At 32.9% G+C, this 25,434-nt stretch overlaps 1 protein-coding gene across 1 annotated transcript in view; it reads left to right on the plus strand.

Moving 5' to 3' along the window:
* The window catches only part of LOC149425329 (uncharacterized), a 242,357-nt gene that overhangs the window by 82,995 nt on the left and 133,928 nt on the right, over window positions 1–25,434 (plus strand). Inside the window, exon 3 of the mRNA XM_089650769.1 lies at window positions 14,797–14,931. Coding sequence (XP_089506895.1) covers window positions 14,797–14,931 — 135 coding nt within the window. The remainder of the gene's footprint in view (window positions 1–14,796; window positions 14,932–25,434) is intronic.

A 25,434-nucleotide genomic window follows, 5' to 3' on the forward strand; every position in this document is an offset into this window, starting at 1 on the left:
ATCGAACCTAAATTAGCGATATTTTCTATTGAAGTAATTTTAAACTTCAGTAACTCGGCAAAAAATAAATGAGTAAGGATAAAATTTGTTCCAGTACTGCTCCAACATTCGCAATTTTCAACATTCGAACGTCGCTAATTTTTCATACGCAAAACGAATCTACGATTCTTTTGCTTTCCGGATTCGACACGTGTCCATAAACGGGATCAAATCTCAGATGCTAATTATGCAATGTTGTTTTTTTTTTAATGGAAAGAATATGTTAAAATAATTTGGTACCATGATAACTCAACACAGTGACAATTCAACACACTTTTAAAAAGTGATATAAAGTCATTAGAAACGATGAAATTTTTTTAAACCTAACCTAACCTACTTAACCCAGTTTATAAAGTTTTTGTTTCATTACTTTCCATGACTTTATATAACTTTTTAAAGATGTGATGAATTATCATTGTGATTATTTATCAGGTCACCTTTTTTAATGTACGTACAGTTCGAAAATGTTCAACAGTATATATGGATTAAAAAATGATTTTAAAGATAAATATATTTTGGTTGAAGTAATTGAAATCTATTCTGATACACTGGGAAATCTTTATACTAGTATAAACAATACTCCCTTTTTGCAGACGCTAATAAAACTGTTTATCATACACAAAAATCGTTGTTTTAAATACAACTTGCCTGCATTTTATACCGGGTTCCACGATCATACCGCGAATCTTTGGGAGGTGATTATTCATAATTTTTTATTCAAATATTTTAAATTCTATGATTACCAGCTCTTAAGGATTGGATCTGGCAACATGGTATTGCATCTACACACATAACTACGACAATCCTTGATTTTAGATCTGCCTGTAAATGTCCCGATGGACCATGACCATATTTTGTCTGACCCAGATTCAGACGCGGACAATAAGCAACGAGCAGTAGGTATTTCTAAATCTCCCGACTTCCTTCTCAAATATATAACGTTTATATATCTTTTTATGTGTATATGTACGTTTATTCTTTATCTTCCCATAAGTATATATTAACATAAAAACAGACATATACACCCACACACCTCAAAATGCAAAATATCATATACCGATGTTACTGAAGGCCGTCCTTGTTTCAAGTTGACAGACGACCGTTTCCTCGTAAATAAGGTTTTCTGCAATTTTCCACTGGCGAATGCAGAGGAAATCTAAAAAAATAAGGCGCAGTTGAATTTCTCTCCCGATCCCAACATAGGACAAACAGACATGTATGTAGTTTTATGGTCGCGGTTGGCTGCTGGTGAAGCTGAAGAATTTTAGTAGGGTATTTAGGTAGCAAATTTTTCACTGCCAGGTACAATTTTAAATACCAATATGAGACAAAAACCGTGAGGCGCAATGACGCTGTTCTTTGTTTGTATAAATAACATTTACTTAAAATTCAGTAAATTTAAATGATTCACCACTTTGTGGCAATTAAGAATGTCGAACTTAAAAAAAACACATCTTCCTCGATGATGGATACTGTAATGATGTCCAAAACTTAGGCTAAATAAGAAGGTAGCGCAACACGGCATAATACACCATAAGTAAAAAACCTGAACACTTTTGGCCGTGAAAATCTCAAAACATAACCACCTTTAAAATTATTATTATTATTTCTCCGCGCTCGGTCAGCTATTCTATAAATTACATTGGTTTTGAATTTACACGATTTTATTTGTTTATCTTTTAAACGATAGTTGGAAAAATTTTCCAAATCAATAAAAGCTGCTATTTAACATTTGCCTAACGCCTCGCAGATATTATCCGAACACGTGGATTACGACTCCTAAAGTTAATTAGAGGATGTTTTTCTTAGATTTTCATGAAAAACCACCTCCCAAAGTTTCGCACTGTGAGTATGAAATACTGTAAATGAAAGACAGAAATGAAAATTATTATTATTATTGTATCTGTAGATGTTGTTATCGTGTAGTTAATTAACAAAACAACCCAATATTAAATTAGTTTAACACCCAGGTACTAGAAATTTGAACATCATTAACACTGGATGTACTGTTATGTAAAGCATTATCAGAATGTGTCGCGTAAATTATTCCAAGCATTTCGGAGTGAAACTTTTGTCAATCAAACAACTTAAGTTTACCAGCCAAGAAAATTCCGAGCTTCAAACTAACACACTTTGAATACGTGTCAAAGCAAAAATCAGTCGTGTGTTCGTAAATATCATGAAACCTATTGGTTGTCAAATATTTTTGTTTCAAATTTACATTAAATCTGACTACTTGTACAATACAATGTGTAATAATGGTAAAATTTACACAAAAGTTCACTCAGTAGTAACTCACAAACAAGTTGGTGCCTTTTGTTAGGCTTCGCCTTTTATTCTCTTTAATCTCTTGACATTGTTGCTGTGGGTGTTGTGATACTGTTTAAAAACATATTTCAGTAACGAAGTATCTAAATGATTCCTAAGAATCATCTTTGACACAAGCCTGACTTTTCGATCTCACATCAATTTGGTGTGCAACGCCATGCGAATACTAGGTTTTGTAATCTGCAACGCAAAATATTTTTCCAATACGCCAGACACGAAAATGCTTTACATTTCTCTAGTTCACTGCATATTCGAGGGTGGCTCGTTAATATGGGGACTTGAAGATGCCCTTTACTCAAATGATGTAGAAAATTTACAAAAGAAGTTTATGCGCTACCTTTAAATACGAGAGTTGGGTACAACCCTCTGTTCTACCCATTGAATTTTCACGATGGAATGCTAGGACTAGATCGTCTAGTCCAGAGGTCTGAAAACTTCTCTGTCCCGTAGACCACTTGGACTTCGTCGTTTTGGACTACTTTGGGAATGACTGGGAGAAAAATTGCAATGGTAATAGTAGCATATAAGCTGCTCAGTTATCACATTTGCAATACTGATGTTCCAATACGGAGTTACACTTTTTGTCCCTGTTAACTTCACCAGAGCTAGGCGGCACAGGCTTTTCACATTTCCAAGAGGCAGAACCAACCTACCAATGATCATGCCTTAGAGGGGAATGAAACACTAACTACACTCTTAAAAAACCTTTCTTTTGAGGTTAACATTTTCAATTAACTTCAGTGACTTCAATAGATATTTTTTTACACCATGTTGCGTCTCAACTGATGTAGTTGATGTATGTATGTTATTAATCGAAAATCTGTGAAATGTAAATTGGATTCACTGATTTTCACGATAAATAAATAAATATTTTTTATTCTTTGATTTTCTTCGCCAAAACGACATCAAAGTTGTTGTAACAACATTTATTTTCCAATAAATGCTATTTTTTCTATACACTCCATCATGTGAGTGTGTTTTATCGACCTAATATCTGAAAATGCCGTTCCTTCTACGGGGCAGAATAATGGTGGCACATATTCTCAGTATAGATCCTGGTGAAGGAAAACTATTTATAATTAAAAAGTTGCTAGCCAGGTTATTGCCAACCTTCCTCTCCCTCATCTCATTCCCTTCATCTTTACAATATATCCCAATTAGATCCATAGTCCCACTGCCTCCGAGCAACCGGGAGCAGATGGGACTCTTACGCTGTTCATATAAAACGGCTTTAAACTCGAATTATGTCGTCATTATGGAGACATTTTTTTTTACAAAACATTTGTCAATTATGAATAGTACACATTACATTTTTAGCATTCCATATTTGTTTACCAATATATAGACATTTTACGAGTAAAGGAAGAGAGAAACAGAATTTGCACAGAGTGAAATTAATGTATTTGGTCCACATTCTTGAATAAACACCAATTCTACCCGCAACTAGCACTTAAATTGATTAAGAGACCAACCCAAACCTTTTGCAAAATCACTTTTGACAAATAATCAACTTGGCATTAACAAGTAATCCACAAAGTCCTTCCCGGAAAGTACAAACCGCATATCCTGAGTAACTGACAAATAATTGGATTACAAAACGGGATATTCCAAAAGAGAATGTTACTAACGAACTCTAAGATAAATTTTTTTTTTGGTTTTGTTTTAGATAGACAAACATTTTCGGGTTACGAATAACATGACACTATTTGAAAATCTCCTACTACCACCAAAATAAGCGGAAAATGTTGCTTGTGTGCCGTGTGGTGAAGGGGGTCTTAGCGGGCCGAGGAATTAAACGTAGGACGCCTGGGTGGGACCCAAACGCGATGCCAACTTAGCCACTGACTGATCAGTGTACACACGCAACTTTCATTACTCACAGTAACTATCATTACATAGAGTAAGTATTATTAGTTCGTATTATCATGTAAATGTACTTAAATGCGACATTTTTAAAAAACCTAACAGGTGTTTTTTGCTGTCTCTCTAATCTTTTAAAAGTTTTAGGAAAGGCCATCACGGAATTACTTCGAAATTATCAAGTTATGAAATAATATTTTGAGTAAGTACTCAACTTATTAACGACCCAAATGAATTCCCTAACCTTTAAAGTCCAACCATATTATGAGAGGGATTTTATCACCTCATTACTTTATCGAAGCTGCTTTCCGTTATCTACCTCCAAGTAAACTTTCACGAAAGGTTTTAGTATCACTCCTTAAAGCTAATAGAGAATGAATAACACGGTTACTTGTTTTTCTCGTCCAATGCTAACATAATGCTGTTTTGCACTATAAATATGTAGCGCTTACATCACCGCTCCTAGGGTCATCATATCATAACCAGACTGCACAAGTTAAAAAGCTGAGACAGCAATCAGTCTTACGAAACTTTAATTGAAATATCGGGACCGCCATATGTAAACTGCTGATAAGAGGATGTTTGTCACACTACCAAGATCCTACAAATATAACCAACTAAATATTGTCGTTATCTGACAGTTGTAGTGGGACAGCAACAATTTTTTTGAAGTGAAACTTCTTTAGGCGCGTAATGGATTTTCGGGGACGGAGTAAAACCGAGTCAGGATCGACACGAAAATGCGGGTACCCCCACCACCGCTCACCGTTCACTGTCCCTCTCTCACCATATGCGCTTGTTGAGGTGGGGGAGCCGCTCACGAACGTTCTCTCTCTTCTCTTCTTTCCTCTCTCTCAGACACCAGCGAACTGCGCCACGCCAAGCATCAGCTGCTTGGTTAGTATACTGCGTCGTGAGTGTAATACGAGTGAAATACGTAATTGATTGTGGTTCATACGGTTTGGTACAGAATTTCAGTGTTAAAAATGAGTAGTGACGAGATAGAGGTGATGAACACATCAGTGGCACAAGAGGAAATATCCTATCAAATCCATGCTTCGTCGTTGAATTATTTAACCTCTAATTTTCAAACTAACCTAAGAGAGAAAATAGAGATGATGAAATGAAAATAGAGAGAGAGGAATACTAGAAGTTTCACTTCTGTCTTGCGTAGGCTTGACACACCCACTTTTTTTTGGTTTATCTTCAAGTAATATTCGTTATTTTAAAAGTGTTGCTGTTCTGGAATGTTTTGTCATGACAATAAAATAGATCTTACCACGTTAAATGTAAGACTGGAGTACCTTTGTTAGAATGAAAAATAGGTCATTAAGGATGATAGAATCTTGAAAATCTTCATATAAATATAATATATTTAAAAAAACTTACCACTATTGCTCTAAAAAGTCACGGACCGCCAATGTAACATACATTACATACACTATAACACTATAAATATTTTAATGATGTCAGTACAAAAGTGAGGCATTTACTAGGTTTTATAATACACATAATCGTTACCTAAGAGTGATAGTGAGATATTTAAAAAAAAATTATGTTATCTGCTAATAAAATTCTTTTAAGTTATTTTAAAAAATTTTGCTTGATATTAAAATTGATTTGTAGAGAATTATACCACTAAAGCATTTAATTAAACAAAAATTCCATATTTATAGGACTAGGGTAACGTATATCTATATATATCTCACAACACCTTCTTAATTTAAGAAATTATTGTTAGTAAATATTTATCTAATGCCAGCACAAAAGTGAGACATGTAGATATGTCTCAACGCGGCACTCACTGTTATTTTATTTTGAAATATCTGTCGTTGTTTCGTCATACTGCGATATTTAAATAGGTACATTACAGATACATTAGATACATTTAGAAATAATAACGACAAAAAATATAATGTGAATTTTCATTGTCTTATTTTTTATTCAAAAAATATTCTAATATTCCAATTCTAAGGAATTCAACGCAAATAATAATGACAATGTGATATATTTTTGTTTTCTTCATTTCAGCAATAACTACAGGTATTAAAAATAAACACTTAAATGTTGCTGAATTCCTTCAAATTTTCCCTAAATATTGCCTTTAAAATATATGGAATGATTATTGAGCACATTATAATTTTACAATGAATATAAACAATTTAATTTCTTTACCTCAATATATCAGAACAATGTTTTAGTGATGTCCCACTATAACCCTCAGGCGACGTTATATAACATGATGGGAAGAAACTTGCCTAAAACTGGTTACTGAGTCCCAAGGATCATAAGGTATACAAATGTGTTTCAAAAACATACCAAATAATAAAAGACGAATTTCAAGTAATTCAAAAAAATAAAATATGTACTGATGCTACTATAATATTCAGGAATGTTTGCCAACGGCGCTATAAAAATGATCTTGACCAAAATAATAAATCGATTATCGACTATCTTAAATATTTTAACGTTTGCGTTTTAAGAATGAATTCTGAAGTTTAGAAACGATTGTCTCGATATCATTTTCGATGCCGTTTAAATGCGATTGTCTCTATTCCATTTTCAAATGATTTTTGACGTTTCCAAGCGATTCAACGTTCGACGAAGTTTCAAAACGATTGTCTCGGATTGTGTTTTCGAATCAATGTACCTGTAGAATCGGTTATCAAGAATTTATTGTTCAGGAATCAATTTTTCTATGACAATGAATCGAAATGTTTCTATCTTTTAAAAAAAGATGATTAATTGATTATGCCTATAGCTAATTTTCGTGATGGCCGCAGATAATAATAACGAAATCATTAATATCTTTGATACTATGATATTTGTATGCAGGTACGATGTACTTATCCGAGTTCTTGTATAAACTGAAAAATATGTAAGTTCTAAAAATAATATACAAACATTCTCGTACTTTCCGTAAGGTTGGGATTCGTTTAACTGAGAGGAAGGCATCCGAGCGGGAATCTATCGAAACCATCAAAACCTCTTGGGATATTATCCCTAGTGGATGGTAATGGGAAATGTATTCAGACTGCACCTATGATGGCTTCACCCAAACGGGCTACGCGTTATGAAAATGGCGAATCTCATCTCCCTACCGATCTCTGAGGACACATATTGATTTTCACTGTTACTAAAATAATATCGAGTGTGTTTTGGAAAAACCCTTCAAGTCAGATTTTTTGGAAGTAATTGTTGCTAATTAAGGTATTTTTCTTACTAAAATAAATTTATGCGTATTTTTTTAGGTTTACGAGAAAACAGTGCATGGACTCAACCCACAAATTATTCAAAATTGTAAATAGAATCGCAATATTTCACATCAACATTTTGAAAAACAAATAACCACTTTCATATTATTTCAAGATTTTAAACTACTTTGGTCGTTTTCTGAAAAGTTTTCATTCTGTGGCTTAAGGGGTTTTACCAAACCACAGTCGATATGTTCTCGCGTGGCGTGATTGTACCAGCAGATTCTACTTGTTTTCGCAACCAGTGCAGAATTCTCTAGACTCTAATAATCATTCTATTATTCGTTTTCACAGATTCTTAAAGCATACGTTCGTCGTTTGAGTAAGAATGCTGGTGGCACATTGAAAAATCTTTTTGATTACATTATTACCTACAATTATTCCCTTGGTTTCCGTAACCATCATTCTATCAGAGTTTGAAATAATAAAATACACAATACACGGTGTCCGGTAACTCGAAAGTTTTTTTTTCAACCTGACAATTACGAAATGAAAAAAAAACTTTTTGCAAATAAAGAGTTAAAAAACCTAACAAAAAAACACGCTTAGCGACCAATTTTTTTATAATTTGACATTAAAAAATCTAATTTTAGATTCGGTTTACTCGAAAACGAAAGCCCTGATCAAAAAATTTAAACTACAAAATCGGCTTCAAATGTGATGTAGATTCACCGGTTTCCCGCTTGGACTACGATTTTCCGGACACCGTGTATTTGCACAAATTTTTATTGAACTAATTTATTTTAACACATCTCTACCGGTTTCAGAAGTTTTCTTCCTTAATCAGGAGAATATTAGAACTAAAAACAACTAATAAATATTTCTTTAACAAGCTAAGAAGACGAACTCACAAAAAATCACTTGTTGTTCTGTTAAAAATATATTATCTTTACAGAATGACGTAATTTACTATCAACTGCCTTCATGTTTTTATATTATAAAATAATAGCAAACAAAAAAGCGCGGGCTTCATAATTCAATCTTCTTTTCCTTTGTTCATCATAAATATATCATATATATATATATATATGACTTGGAAGTAAATTTGCTCAAAACAGACCGCACCCATTTCGCGGAAAAATTCAAAGTTTGTTTTTATTAGTGACAGGAGTATTTACAGAGTGGTTTGAATGGTAGACAAAGTTGGGGACGTCCGAGAAAGACTTAACACATCATCTTTGGAATGAAATATGGAGTCTATGAGTATATTAGATGTGGAATGAGATGCGAATTAAAGACTATATAATGTTTTTTTATTACCAGTTACTATATGGGTTTCAGTAGTGAATGGTACGAAAAATCGGGGGCGCCCGAGAAAGGCAAGAATTAAATAAATATTTGTGGTACGTGATGTACGAAGAAAGAGGCGTAAGGAGAATGTATGACTTGGAAGTGAATGGTTGTATAAGTGGAAGACGTGGCACGATCAAATGAGACAAATACTTATTACTTACTCATCGTAATTCACAACCTCAAAACTTTACCCCAAAACGTTTATAAACCCCCGAGTAACGCCGGATATACAGGGTGTATCGGCACGTACCCGACAAACTTTAACCAGCTATTCCTTAGCATATTTGGAGTAAAAAAATCTTATGTGCACTTTGCTGTCCGGTAACGTTTTTTTTAATAAAAAATTTACTATTCATATTTTCACCACATGTCACCACTGTTTTATCCTTTTTCAAAGTTTGAAAACCCATCTGGCAATATTTTATTCGAATTCCGTTGAATAATGTACGTGTGTACCTATATTGGCGCGCTTTTACAATCACAACGAAATGGCACGGCACCATTCGTCTCATTTTTAACTATTATTATTTAGTGTGTGCGAAAGAGCGAATACGCTTTTCGACATACTTGCTTATAACAGCTGTTGAACACGAAAAGCAATGCCAATGACAGTGATGTAGTGTGGAAAATTTTAATTTTTTTGTTTTTAATTGAAAAAAAAATGCTACCGGACAGCAAAGTGTACATTACATTTTTTACTCCAAATGTGCTAAGGACTAGCTGGTTAAAGTTTGTCGGGTGCGTGCCGATACACCCTGTATATCAGCTAGTTATAAATAAATGTGTGTTGTAAATAAAAGTGGTTGTAATAAAAATCTCACCTATGCGGTCAGGAAACTTAAATCTGTTGGTGCTCACTGCTTTCTCTGCTCGTTGTAGGTGCTTACTGCTCAGTGCTCACGGGTCTCTCTGCTCGTTGTAGGTGCTTACTGGTTAGTGCTCACGGCTCTCGCTCCCCATGCAATGGACCAATCCAGCATTTACATATTCAAATAACCTCACCGAAACCAATAGCAACCGGGAAATCGAAACCTTTGAATTCATTGAGGACGTTTAAAGGTTGGAGGCTACGATTATTATCATTTTAGTTTTTAAAAAAACTTGAGAGAGATATTAGTTTTCTAAATTTAAAATCAAAAACATTGTAGATAAACTTAAACTATTTTGAATTGAACAAAATAATATAATTTATTTTAAATAAACTTATTGGAATCTCGCTGCTTACGTCCTCTTACGATATAATGGATATATATATCTACAGGTCAGGAGGGATGTGCGCATTGCTACACATTTCTTCAGACTGATTCTTAAATGGTTCGAAAACTCGGTCATCATGGAGTGCATTCATTTCTATGTTCCCGATGGTTATCTCCGTCACCGACAACATAGACTATTATATCTCCCGGCCTGCAGGACTAACTTGGCAATAGTCAAGTCGGTTGATCTTGCTGATGAACAGAATCAATTCGGATATTGACATTTTTTTGCATCAATGGAGCTATCTTTAAAAGGCAAGCTCTAATTTTACTAGATAAAATATATATTGAATTGAAATGAATCGAATTGAGATGAATTGAATTGAAATGAATTGGGACTAATACCGTCCCTTGCGGAACACCTATGTACTGAATCTGTGTTTCAATATTACAAAAAGGGCTTTCTGAAGGCACAATTTTGAAAATTGAATTAAAAAATCCATTACAAGGTACTTAAATAAAAGAAAAATGACTTTTTTATGTATAAAAATAGAACGATAGGTTGGAGAATTACTCCTACTGAAACTAAAGATCTACTTTGAAACTTTTGTGTTTAATTTGGTAGACGCAAACACGAGCAAAGTAAAAAGTTGTGTAGCGAAAGTTCGGATGACGCATAGTATACCTACGGGACGAATAATTATTATTCTTACAGCACTTCCCAAAACTCATTTAGCTTTTATTTTTATTTTGTATTGCGTTGTTTCAGCTTGAACATGTTGTTTTTTATGAGCTGCGTGTTTGGATGTCATATTGTTGTTTTAGTTAAAATGTTAAAAATTTCATAACAAAATCTGTTAAGGTAATATTTACGAAAATAAAGATATATGAGCTCCATGATTTATATTATTAACAAGCTACGATTTTAGTCCAATTAGAATACTGGTAATATTTCATTTTGTATGAAGGCATGCAGAATTTTTTTTATTGAGTCCAGTTCAACATATATTTTTTTTTTTTTTAAATTGTGTTCTTTTCTTTTTGTGTTTTGAAGAGATAATCCCAAATTATTGATTGTGCGGAAGGCATCTAAGCCACAAGTTTTGAGAACTTTTGGAATTGTATTAGACGTTTTCCCGACAAATTCCAAACACCCAAATTTATTATTTGTTTTATTATTAACAGCTGGGTAAATTAATTTAAGGTCATCGTGGTGTTTTTTATGATTAAATATTTTTCTTTAATTATGTCCCTTGAAGCCATTATTTAGAGCAATCATCAAAAATGTATTGTTTGCCTTCTCGTATGTTTCATTGTAGAGCGGGGTGCTAGTAAGCCTACGTATCAAGTAGCTTCGCCACAGTTTGATAATGCCTTCAGAAGGCGAAACAGCTGTCACGCGTAGTAATAATTACATAGATAAACTTTTTTTATATTCAAACTGGTTTTTTTAAGAAATGAATAATAACATTTTTTATGTATAAAAGAAATTAAAATGATATGCTTTGCGATACGGTTATTATTATTTTTAAATTTTGTAATACGACGGAGGCAATATAGTTTGACTTTTATTTATACATGGAAATATCAACGAGAAATCTTCTAAAAACGTGTCACTCAAAATCTTATAGGTTTCTTTTTATGTTACACTTCACAATTGTGCCCCTGTATGGAGTAAAAAAAGGGGAACTATATCGCCAACCGTTTTAATGTATTCCGTATTTTTTTTATGTTTTCAAACAAGACGATTATATAAAGTAACTCAATAAAGAATAAATTTATTAACATATTATTTCTAAAATAGTTTTTATGTATGTTAATATTTCACCCAATATGCATAAAATTCACAAATAAAAAAGTAAGTACGTTTGTTGTACGATGTTAGAGGAATTAGCGATTATTTCCTACACAATATAATTACAATTCTTACTTACTACTGCCCCGATGTTAAAGGAGTTTCCTGACCCAACTTCCTCACCTTCCTCTTTCCCATCTCCTTCCCCTCCTGACTATCGTCATACTCGCAACATACCCCAATTTGGAGATGCCTTAATCTCACTGGCTTTAGATTGGGAGAAGTTGGAACTCTTGTGCGGTGTGTACATTTTTATCAACTGCCAGTTACTTCTCATTCGGATTATACGTTCTCCGTCAATAATCGATGCTACAGTGATGATTTTCCCAACAACATACTGCTGTCCTTGTGATGAAAGTGACTTCCGCAATAATCTTTGTTAGAGCGATGAGTTTCCCAACAACATACTGCTGTCCTTGTGATGAAAGTGACTTCCGCAATAATTTTTGTTAGAGCGATGAGTTTCCCAACAACATACTGCAGTCCTTGTGATGAAAGTGGGTTCCCCAATAATCTTTGCTAGAGCGATGTGTTTCCCAAACATACTGCTGTCCTTGTGAAGAAAGTGGCTTCGACAATTTTTCGCAATATTAGTTATATCGACTTTGTGTACATCCAGTGTAAATCTAACGTCAGTAAAAATTAAAAGATGATGTATTTTTATGATTTTGAAAAATAATGACCTAATAAAAGCTAAACCAATCACTAAATAGTGGCATCTACACAAAATTACATTTAAATTTTATATATCCCTTGTGGTTGCCTCTTTTAAGTTATGAACGCTTTTTGGTATAAACGCTGATTCATATTTCAAGGTTGTTCTAATTAATCGTCGTTTTAATTGTTTTTCTTGTTCAATATGAAACAGTAAGTTGGGTATGTTTGGTTCGATTGAAAGAACTTCAGACATCATATTATAACTCATTCAAATAAATTATCTTCACATACCCAACACGTCTTATGTAAGTTCTTACAACGAAGTTTGAAGGAACCAAAATGCAGGCCCATCACTAACTTACGAAATCGCGCTTCAGTAGCTGTAAAGTCAGTAAAACTGGGAACATATTCCTTCCTGGATAAGACACATTCGAAACTCCGTAAACTATCGACTAAAACTTTAAAACCGTCTGTCGAAATAACATAATATTTATTTCAGATATGTCTCAATCGGTACCTACCTACATGTCATGCTTGTTGCTCATGATGGAGTATGTAAAGAAAAGTGAATTTTAAGGGGCGTTTTGTATACATATCCACAGTTTTATTCCGAGATTGATTCAATTTTGCAAACTTGACCTTCAAAAGATTCACTGTTCGCATGAGATTACGAAAAACTACCTCCATTCCCCTTTCCCACCCATTAGAGCAAAAAAAATATATAAATTTATGGTTTTCAATTAAAGTGTAATATATCAGTAAGTAAGACCTATAATTTTTACAGAAAATTTATCTTCCATGAAATTAATTTGTAGTTTTGACTTTCGCGATAACTACGTGCAAATTTTAAATCCACAAATGTTTTTGCGGGTTTTTAAATAGTATTTAATTTTAAGATTAGGATTTAGAAAAGCAAATATTGTGCACAGTCCTGAGAGAAATGTCTATGAATCAAATTTCACAAGGACATGATTTCGTTTCCTATGCAATTCAGAGAGGAGAGTTCCTGAACACAAATTGCATTAAACATCTCCACAATCTAAAGTTAGTTCAATTCTATGTTTATATATGATACGTTAAAAGAATATAGAATAATATAAAAAGTGACTATTGGGCGATTACGACATTCGAATGGGATGGCGATCAACAATTATTTCAGGCAAGTTTAAGAGAGACAGACAGCGTGCTGAAATGGTCTAGAACCAAAAGATACTAAGTCTTCAGCAAATTCGTTTCCATTCAAATTTGTACGGAAATCACATCTAACTGGCACCTCTTTCTAAAATGGTAAAAAAAATATTATTTTCAAATTTGTCAAACGCTGTGACAAAAATATTATTACCTACTTCAAATAAGCATTAAAAACTCTAATTTAGTATGCATCGGTATAATAATTATTTCAATAACTTAAATTATTCAAAATCCATCCCACATATTTGATTTGCTTCTAACCCTACATCTATATCTTATCACAAGGGTGTATAAATATAAGCATCAGTTCATAAGTTCTCGTTTGTTGGTGAGCCAATATTCTTTGATAATGATTCGACAACCACCATATTATACAGACCATTGACAAGTAATTTAGATGTTGGAGAAGAAAATTCTTAATTTTGATATAAGTAATTAATTTTATTATTTTACGACAAACCTTACTAAAAAAATATCTTGTGTAAAAAAATTCTTGCTTTAGGTTGCGCCTAACTGGCTGATATCATGCAGAGAGAAAATAAAGTGAAATAATAGCGCGAAGCCAAATTTTACGTTTTGTTATTTAAAAATTTGCAATAAAATGATGTTAACAAAATTTTACAGTATCTACATTTACCTTTGGTGTTTCTTATTTCTCGTTAAAAAATATGTGTATTTTTAAATATACCGGGTTTTAGACTTACCACGATAACTTACTGTGTATGACTTGTTGCTGATGAATATGCCGCGGTAACTTACTACGATTTGGTTCCTGACGAAGATGCCACGGCAACTTTTTTTTTTATAAAGAAAGACAAACATTCCCGGGTTACGGATAACCTGACAATATTTAAAAATCTCCTACTACCACCACACTAAGCGGAAAATGTTGCTTGTGTTATGATGGAGGACTTAGCCAGCTGAGGAATTGAACACACTACGCCTAAATGATTTAATTACTGGTTATGATGCCACGTTATCTTACCGCGTATGATTTGGTTCCAGGTGACGATGGAATGTTTGAATCGTCTTGTTGAAGATTCCGCTGTAACGTACTGCTTATGATTTGGTTACTCTTGATGATGCAACGGTGACTAACGATGTGTATGTTGTTTGGTTGCAGGGTATGGTGCGCGTGCAGTTGGAGATGCAGATGGCCAACACGGTGTGCGAGGTGGGGGTGGCCAGCGGGGCCATGGCGCCCGGTCCGCTGCCCGCCGCCCCTAGCGCTGCACAGTGCTACGACAGGGATAAACAGGTACACGCAAACCTAACCTAACGTATCGCTGCGGATGAACGATGGGCGGGAGCTTTATTACGCACAAACCGCCTATTTCAGATTTTCTTTTCTACGATGAACATCCTTGCGTGACATTCCTGTGTTCATTTTTAAAAGGCTTTGTATTTATTTATTTATTATCCACGGTAAAAATTTACCATAAATAATAATTGGTTCCATGCTAACTCAACACAGTGACAATTCAACACACTTTTAAAAAGTGATATAAAGTCATTAAAAACGATGATTTTTTTTTTTCAACATAACCTAACCTAATCTACTTAACCCAGTTTATAAAGTATTTGTTTCATCACTTTCCATGACTTTTAAGTATAAAATTAAAACAATATCTAGGAAGACATAAAAGTATGAGTTTTTTTATTAATATTTTTTCTGGTACATACATTGGTATAATTTTACAATAAAGAAAACACTTTTTTATATAAACAGTTAAAAAGTAAAGAATAATACATTTAGCAGATTAACCAAAAAAATCCCACATAGGCATCGCCAGTTCGTCGGTATACTTGTGTGTATTAACAGTTAAAATTTTACTCACATATATACATTATTTTTGTAGAAGATTATGAAATAAAATTGAAAAAATAAAAAATCAGTGTTTACAGAATTACAATTAAAAAGACATGATTGAAAAATATTAAAAAAAAATGTTAAATTACATCAGGTCAGATGTTACAGCAAAGTACATACAAGTACATGCAAGTACATACAAAATATAATATAAAAATATAAGTAGACTAAGGTTAAATTAATATTGTTTGAAAAGATACGACAGTATAGCCTTCTTGTACCTACCTTCCGTGCAGCTAAATAAATCCGCCACATCTGCATATCCATTGATAACTTCATCTAATCTAGATTCAAGCGACTATTTTATATGCTCAGTCTTGATATTGTTACATTTAAACAGGATTTTGAAACGAGTATCTCTCATAGGTATGTGAAATTTAATAAGGTTAATAAAATGGGGCCTGTTTATTCTACTATTTACAATTATGAAAATAAATCTACAAAGTAATTATGGTTTATACTTTCAATTCGGGAATACCGAGATTAAAATGTGTCTTAGGAATTTATGTTGATTTTTTCCAGTGAATTTGAATTTATATTAAAATGGCGGGACCAGATCGAGGTATTATATTTGACTTGACTTTGAACGTATACAAAATGTTCAAGGTTGAGATAAAACATAATCAAATTTAAATAGAAGATGTTTTTCTTCGCCAGCATGTAATATGACATTTCCTTTTGGGGAATGTTTTGAAGAGGAAAACATTACAGGTGGGCGTTACCTACCTCGTTGAAGGGGAAATATATAAGATTGGAAAATGTTTTACCGATCGAATTTCAAATCAAAGCTAATACTATTTCAAGCAACGCGGTAATTCCAATACCGATTTGACAAAAAAAAATATTAGTAAAATAGCACCCAGATTTGGTCCATGAATACATTTATGATTCCTAGAGCTAAGAAATAAATCAACGCTCTGAAAGGATTTTTTTTTTAAAAGAACTGTACTTTTTTTGCAAACACAGTTAGTTTACTCGGGATGGTAAATAATGATGCACATAAAAACCTTAAGCCATAATTAATCTCTTTAACAACGCAACAGATGTATTAAATGAAATGAAATGCTTGGGTTTTATTTTAAGGACAGTAAATGATTTTACGTCGCTCTATTATTTTAAGGGTCTCTTCAATGGTTTAATAAAAAGTAATTTAGAAAACAATTCCACTATTTAGTCCCCATACTATAAAGCATATAAAATAAAAATGAGAGAGTTCAATACATTTTTTTAATGTTCATCGATTTCAGGCTATTAAAACCCACTAAGCAAATTAATTTTATTAATATAATGAAATTATTTGACTTACCCGACTTTCTTGCAGAAGAACCATGAGCAATTTGGCACTTTTATACAAATTAGTTATTGGTTTAATGGATGCACCCGACTTAACAAAGCTAATACGTTCCGATTATCAAATCGTAACACTAGCCTTCCAGAGTTGTTCTTTGTTTATTTCTCGAAAATAAACTATTTAATTAATTACCTAGTCTAAAGGCTAAGTAAACTTAAATATAAGTCAATTCCGTTGGTATTTTTATTTATTCCATACCAAAATTTAAATCTAAAATAGCTAGAATGTTGTATCGCTAATATTATCATCTGTTTCTGTATCTTACTTTTAATGTTAATATTTACTATATACCTAACTTTTTCGTTAAATGTTGATTTTTGCTATTTGTTCTAGACAAGTATAAACATTTTTTTCTCCTGTCTCTACTTCGTACGAAAATTACATTATTTCATATTGTTCCTTTCTTATTTTAATGTAATTTATTAAAACTTGTTTTATGTAAAAGCCCAAAGGGCGTAAACAAATATGTAACATAAGTCTGTTATTATAAAACCTACAAGCTTTAGTAATTTACTTGAGCAAGCAGTGTAGGTATGATATTGATATGTCCTTGAGCTTGTTTTCAAAATCAATAAAAACATTTGTAAAATTTGTATGGCGGCTCTTTCTTGAAGGCAGTGCAGTGAAGATGGTATGAATAAAAATGTGGATTGTTATTAACAAATATTTGTCGGACCATTATTAAACCATTTAATTTCGATTATGGTGTAGGTACGTAAAAATCTAAATACATAAAACAAAAATTGTTATATTTTCAGTGGGTAAATTTAATAAATTAATTCTGGCGTTTTTATAATTGTTAGTGATGTGATGGTCAGCATAGTTGCCTTTCAAGAAATTAATCGGCGTTCGTTTCTCGGCCCTTGAAATTTTATCATTTTATATAGATGGGTATTTTTTTTGCTATCTTAACTTTTAGTTTAAAATTTTTTTTATTTTTTTTAGAGATATGCGCTAATGATATAGTAATAGCCGTACCATGCTTCTTCTCAAATATTTCTTTTATTATTCTTCTAAACAAAAAAACCGACTCACGTTGAAAATTTTACATCTTTTTTTGCCCGTTTCCTTCCAAAATTATAAAAATAAATTTCCAATATTTCCAGTTAATACTTACCCCATTATATTTATTCAAAATATTGATTAAATATTTATTTTATTGATGCACCATAATTTTCAATAAATGAGGTAGCATAAAATTGGTTCGTTTTGCTGAAGAATATATTCATATTGCAAGGGGTTCAACCAAGAGTCCCCGCTACTACAAAAGGGGTGAAAAAAGATCAAGATGATTTATTTGACTGAGAATGATTTATCTTGGTGTAATTTAGCCGCAAAAAGCACATTTTGAAAGGAAAATGGAAAAGTTACAATGTGAAATAGATAACGTCATCCATCTTGCATTGTTATTGAGTCGAGGTCATCCATTGTGGTGCAAGTTGCATTGTATTACTTCCAGCAGATATCGCTCGTCCGACAAAGGGAGGAATTCAAATGAAAGCAGATCCTTTGAGGCAGCCTCCGCAGTTACTACTACTAACAGAAGCTGCTCCCTGCGCCATTATTCTACTGGCGCGAACCGTTCTGTTTGTACTTATTACTCTTCAATTCCAGACTTTCTCTCGCATTTGCAAAGCTTAGCGGGAATAATTAACGTCATCAGTACGTGTCAAGAGAGATAGGTAATTGGATTCAACCGTATTTTCTGCAAGGTAATAATAAATTGGTACCGTACCTGGTTCGTTCGCAGTTTCTTCTTAGAGTTTTGTCATTTTCTCTTTTGGTTGTTTGTATTTTTTATTTTTCTGAGTGTATTTTTTTTGGTGAAATTGTCCGTGGTATCATCATCACTTTAGTACTTAATTCTCATTGAGCTGCTGTCTTTGTCATTTTCTCGACATAATTTTAATTTAAAAGTTTTTCTTTTATATTTTCAATAATATTATTATTCAATTATAAACGTTTTTTCAAAAGGATAATAATATTGTTACGGCCGGATTATTTGGTAAGAATTTTGGAAAAATATTATTGAAATGACAAGCTAATGAATCTAATAAGATCAAATTTAAAGAGCCATCAGTACTAGAATGCAACTGCATTATCTTTAAAGGATCGAATTTTTACAATCTGCATGATAGAAGTGTTAAGCAACCAAGATTAACATTAAAAAATAAATCCAACAATTGAAAACTGGCAAAAATAGCTTCAGTAGTAATTATAGTGACACGGTGCAATTTCGTGGTGATGTTGAAAGTCGCTTTCCGTGGCGTGCAGGATTCGATAGCGGAAGCCACGCAGTCCCATAAATAATCCTTCTTCAAGCCTTGTAATCACCTGCTTTTATTTGAAATGCCAGTCAGAACCTAGAATGAGCAGGGATATTTTCCGATTTCCAATATGCAAGGATGAGGTTTCCAGTTTTAAAAAGATTTGTCGGTTCTCAGTCAAGAGGATTGTCCACTGCTGGAGGCTATTGAACAAAGAATAACTTATGGGTTCACAGGTTTGGCAACGGCAGTGACCAAAAAATCCAGGTTTAGCAATGTGGCCAGTACGCAATGGTAAATCCGTCAAATCTGGAAGTGCTACACCATTGATATAATCTTTTTCAAAATGGATCGCTTCAAAATTCATGTTCAACTCGAACAAAGAGCACTTTCAATCAGCTTCAAATACGTAGATATAACTACCATTATATCAGTATCTGTAAGTACCTACACAGAACATTTTCCCATCACTGTCGGGTCGGTATGGTGCATCCGTGACAAAATCATCTAAGCGTTTGACTAGCTTCCTTCCTTTGACTAGCTCGTTCAGTCTGTCTCCCCCTTTAGCAAATTATTCGTAGATCTGAATGCTACCATGCCCATCGTCGATAGTTTCTCTTCAACGTCAAACCGCGCCATTATCTTGAGTAAAATTTTAAAGATATTCATATTGTTTATCAAAGGAGACGGGTAATGGGGAAGGTGGTAAAACCCTGATAGGACATGTTTTTTATATTTATTAAAGTTTTTTTATATCTAAAATAATTATATTTCTTATTTTTGGAAAAACTTAATAAGTAAGACCACAAATCATAATATTCAATAATTGAAGACAATATTAACAACTCTCAAACGACAAATGTGAAACAGAAAAAGGTTTGGTCACATTTAGGAAATGAACCCAGGTCCTCAACCTGGCCGGGGATTTGCTCTACCTCTGAGCTAAACCGACCCTATCAACTTCGATCATGTTTAGCTGTTTCATACAACGACTAAGAACTACCAACATTATTTTCATTTTTAACGCATATTTTTACGACCTTCTATTGTTATGTATGATTGCAAGATTCTACCCGAACTAAATAAAATCTAGATAGTGTATTGGGTAAATAGATCCGTTTTTATTTTAATGTGCGACATCTATTGACTTTTTTCTACAAGTCTAGGATGAATTTTTTAAAAATAGACTAAATGAGTAAAACCTCAAATTGTGATATATGCTAAAAATCTAAGCTTTACAAAGATAAGGTACATTAACATCCGTTGAACATAATATTATTGTAAGTATTTTTATCACGGTGAATTTTTTTTATGATACATTATAATAAAGTGCCTGAGAAAAGATTTCATAAAGTTCACTCCGCAAAAATTATTGATGTCAAGTTTTCGTTTTCCATACAAAGTTATTTTTTCACCCGATAGTTTAATGGAATTTTATAAAAAACCTTATTCAGAGTCGATGGTTCAAAATTAGATCGCCAACATTTTCCACAAATTCCACAAATAGATTTCAAAGGAATGGATTATAGTTGCTTGAATTCCGAAAAGATCCGAATTTATAAAGGTTTCATGTAGTCTGGAAAAATTATATTTTGGAATTTTTCTTCAGCTTGGGATACCTACTCGTAGATCAAACAACGCAAGCAATGGAGTGTATTTTTTTAATGGACTGAGCTAAAGAAATCTAGTTTTTTACTTCACTTCATCTTTCCCAGACTATTCGAGGACCCAAAGCCTCCCCATTCACGTTCACTTCCTGAATTCAAGATCTTGTATCGTTTGAAGCTTTCATTCAAATAACTTTATTTTTTATAGTGGAATAACTTAACTGAGTAAAACCGAAAATTGTAATATTTAATCAATAAAGACAATATTAAGGACTCTCAAATGAACGATGTGAACAGAAAAGACGGAATATCTAGGAAGATCCTGATGCGACGGAATTCTTTTCTGTCTCTTCTGTTTCACGTCGTTCGTTTGAGAGTCTTTAATTGTTGTCTTCAATGATTAAAAAAGCTGTGTTATTAATAGTTTCTGATAGATTTGAACTTAAACCAAAAGAAAAAAAAATCAGCCGTGTCCAGGCAATATGTATGATTTCGAAACCCTCTTCCTATTTTATCTGCTTTGTTTATTCAATTTATGTGTTCACTTTTTAATCTTGTGACACTTATGCATTCAAGTTATTTAAGAATTTTGTAGTCAGTTTGTGGTCAAGTGGTTCAAAGTTAATAAAACTAAATCAACTGGCATATCTAGTGAATCAGTTTGGGGAATAGAATAACAAAAATTTCGTCACCTAAAAAGACATTTACATTTTACAATTTTTAATGTCCACTAAAAACATATGGTTTTACAATAAAAGATATAAATTTATTTTAGACCACTTTAATTTTTAAAGTGGTCTAAAACACATTTATATCTTTTATTGTAAATTATGACGGGCCACAAAGTAAATGCTTACTACAACACATGACATATGGTTTTTTTACTGATTGTTTGTGAGTTAACTGTAAGAAATATGACATCTAAAAGTAGTATATTTGTAATTTATGGTTTACTAGCGAAGACCACTGAAAAATACGGGATAATCTGAAATCTCGACGAATCAGTTCCAATTTTGATAATAACAATAAAAATAATTTTTTGTTAAAAATATTATATTATAGGTAGCAAATTTTTTGCTTGTTTGAATACTTCAAACAAACAGTTGCAATTCTAAGAGTTAATTGAACAATCGTTACACAGTCCAGACACACAACCGAATTTATTATATTTGATTTGTCCAATATATTTTTTAATATAAATTTGCATACAAACGCTAAGCGTTAAAAGAAAATGATAAATTTTTATTCATCCAGTACTCCACCACACTTCAAGAACCTTTGAATGATTTTCCTCTATACGCACTCGAATTTATCTCAATACTTGAATTGTGTCACTTTACAAAAACATCTATAACAGTTGGAAGTAATAGATATTCAAAAACACTGTTTATTTATTCAGAGATAAACAAACGAATGAAACAAGACGGGAACGGTTGTGATTTCAAAAAGTTTAATTCGTGCGCAATTCTCGTGCTAAGATTTTATTTGGGAGATTACGTGCACGAAACGCGAGAGAAGCAAACAATGGAAGGCGAAATTGTTTGCGCAGTAAATAACCCCAATCAGGAAATTTACCCCAACAGAAAATGGCGAAAGAAAAGTATTGCTGATCTGAGAAATCTCGCGAATCCACCTCGAATATTGTTTGAAATAAATTGTTGAATAGCTCAGAGAGAGGCTTCCCAGACAAATTGCTACGATTGTTTTTTACAACGGATTGTTCTGGGGAAAGAAATGTTGGAAAATATATGTAGCGTTAAGAGCGGCTTTCAATCAAATATTAAGGATGATTACCAATAATTGCCCAGCTGTTGTAGAGGTGTTCCAAGCATACACTAAGAATAAAGAGTATTGCTGATTTATTAAAATCATGTTAAAAAACGCGATAGCATGATATTTTCTAATAATTATTATTACGTACAAGTAAATTTTATTTGATTAATTTGACAAATTATTCATTAAGAATAATATGTAGTTTACTTGCGGCATGTTCCAGAGTGGAAGATACTTACATAACTATTCTGAATTGAAACGTTGCTTGAAATGGCTTTAGCCGTCTTTGGTGACCAGATATGAATAGCCAGGTATACCCCCACTTTCCTTTTCCCCACCTAATTTCTCTCCTCACAAGATACCCCAATTGGGAATGCCATAGTCTCACGTACTCCAAATGGTTGGAAACAGTCGGGGCTCTTGTGCGGTATTCACGTAAAAATCATATTCGGAATGCATCGGAACGCGTGTTCGTTCAGCTGCACTTATCCTAATAAATATAATGATGAAACGCGAAATTATTAGAATTTTTTTGAACACGTGTTCGGACATTCTCGCAGCACATTCATGATTTACCGATAGTTTGTTAGAAAATATGTCAATTCATTCGAAAAATTCCCGCAATACCGTTTTTAACAGGAATATAAATAATATTACCAGATTTTTTTAATATTTAGCAATATTTTATATCTTTAGTTTTCTCAGTTTTTTCTTATTACTATGGTGATTTAGGACAAGGTCTAGTGACTGCCGAGTGGTTTCATTGAAGTTTTCACTACCTTCTTAGTTTTTTATCATTGGAACAAATTAAATATAATTTGATACATAGATCATGGTAAAAGTAAGGTTCGTGCTTAAAATTATTGCCGGACACCTCCTTTATAATTGTGTAAATCATATGACGTTACTAGAGCTCACAGTTCGAAAGTTTTTTGTGGAATTCCGGAACAAGTAATCTACTTTATAATATACTCCTATGATTATGATGTAACAAGTCTGTATGGGATTGTATGGCGAGCAATATGAGTTATATAAAATGCACTGGGCTTATAGCATAATCTGTCACCCTCTTTAAACATTCTGACGTCAAAACCGGTAGTTAATTTTCGCAGTCATAATGCATTTAAAAAAATGTATCTGTTCCACTAGACTCTCGTACATTTCTGTTTGGAGATATGAATAATTACCTTTTACATAGAGAAGTAACTTACTCAATCAGTCAGTTATCAGATGACTCTCGTGAGGCCTGAGTTTAATTTTGAAAATATACTCTCAAGAGGAACCGGCTATTTACAGTTTGTCACTGGCATGGGTGTTCACTGTTCAGTACAACAGCAATACCTATTACTATATTTATTTATTTATATATTTTAGGAAAAGTTGACAGCAAATCTTTAACTATACGATGATACAATAATAATATAATTAATTATGCCAATTATGAACTTTCCACTGATGAATAGTTAATGGTAAGGTGTACAATTTCATAGAGATGTTCTCTTAAATTAATTTCTTATTTAGTTAGAAAATATTAAAATAAAGGAGTGTGGGGGGGTGGAGGAAATATAGGATAAGGATTAAGAGGCAAAGGACGGGAATATATAGGAATTGAACTTCTAGTTTGAGTTTTGTTGATTATTGAGTTTTTGTTTTATGTCGCGTAAAGTCGAGTTAAAAATGTCAATATGGTAATAATTTAAGTTAAATGAATGTGTGGATCTGTAGATAAATGAGTTCTGTTTGGAATTGGTCTTACAATGAGGGAGATTAAAAGTAAGCGACTGTTTGCTGTTGCGATTGGGAACATGGAATAATAGGCGTTGAAGAAGATCTGGACTATCGATTACATTGTGTGTAATTTTAAATAACATTACCGAATCTGCTATATTGTAAAACTACATAGTTTTTTTATGTATTACATAAAAAGAAGTAGTATAAGATTAATTTTTTACCACAAAATTATTTTAGGGTGTAGAATTTTAATATTTTCCATCACACTGCATGAATTCCAAAATATGTTTGACCATTTTGCGGCAGCGGCGCGAACTCCTTCCGCCCGACCCCACATCCCTCATCAAACTAACCTCGGCTTGACACACTCTTAACTCGCTCCACGGGGATTTATTTCTGGGTAGGTCAAAACACATGCACGTACGTGGGAAACCGAAACTAAATAAACATTCACAAAGCGGCTCACTTTTAATTAATAATATTCTACTTTTTCCCTTTTTTCAATTAACTTAAATCAGAACTTTTTTAAAGCGATAGCAATTTTCAATGAAAGTTATATTTTAAGGACTGTGCCCGAAAACAGTTCCATTTTTTTTTCTTCTGAAATTAATTAAACATGTTCAACCCGTACTTAACTTGTATGTATTTGGAGAGTCAAAAAAAACATTTTGCTCAAAGTCGCGGGCGAGTTTTCGTGATAAAATATTCAGAATATGTCGAGTGTTCTTTTCCTAATAAGCATCATGGCGAAATGTGACAATATCAGTATATCAATATAAATATCAGCATCCACCGTCCTCTTAAAACATTTGCTTTTAACTGATACATTGTTAGGAACTCAATTTGAAGGCCTGCCGTCCCATTTTGAACAGGATAACAAATAATTTGAAAAGAATTTAAATAAATTAACAGTATTTTATATCAGTAAGTTTTCTACGTGTGGTGTTAGAAAGAAATAACTGTACAAAGAATTTTTCCGCGGAAATATGTTTTATTCCTTTATAAAAGTAATCTAAGACGCTTTGCAGTCCTTAAGGTATTTCTATGCAAAAAATCACATCGATCGGTCTGTCTGTTGCGACGTGAGAGAAGGACAAACAAACGTCGATCGGTCTCTCCGTTGCGACGTAAAAGACGGACAAACAAACGAACTTTCGAATTT

This window comes from Hesperophylax consimilis, chromosome 3 (genome assembly GCF_061612785.1).
Source record: "Hesperophylax consimilis isolate HC1 chromosome 3, BYU_Hcon_1.0, whole genome shotgun sequence".
Taxonomy (NCBI): Eukaryota; Metazoa; Arthropoda; class Insecta; order Trichoptera; family Limnephilidae; genus Hesperophylax; species Hesperophylax consimilis.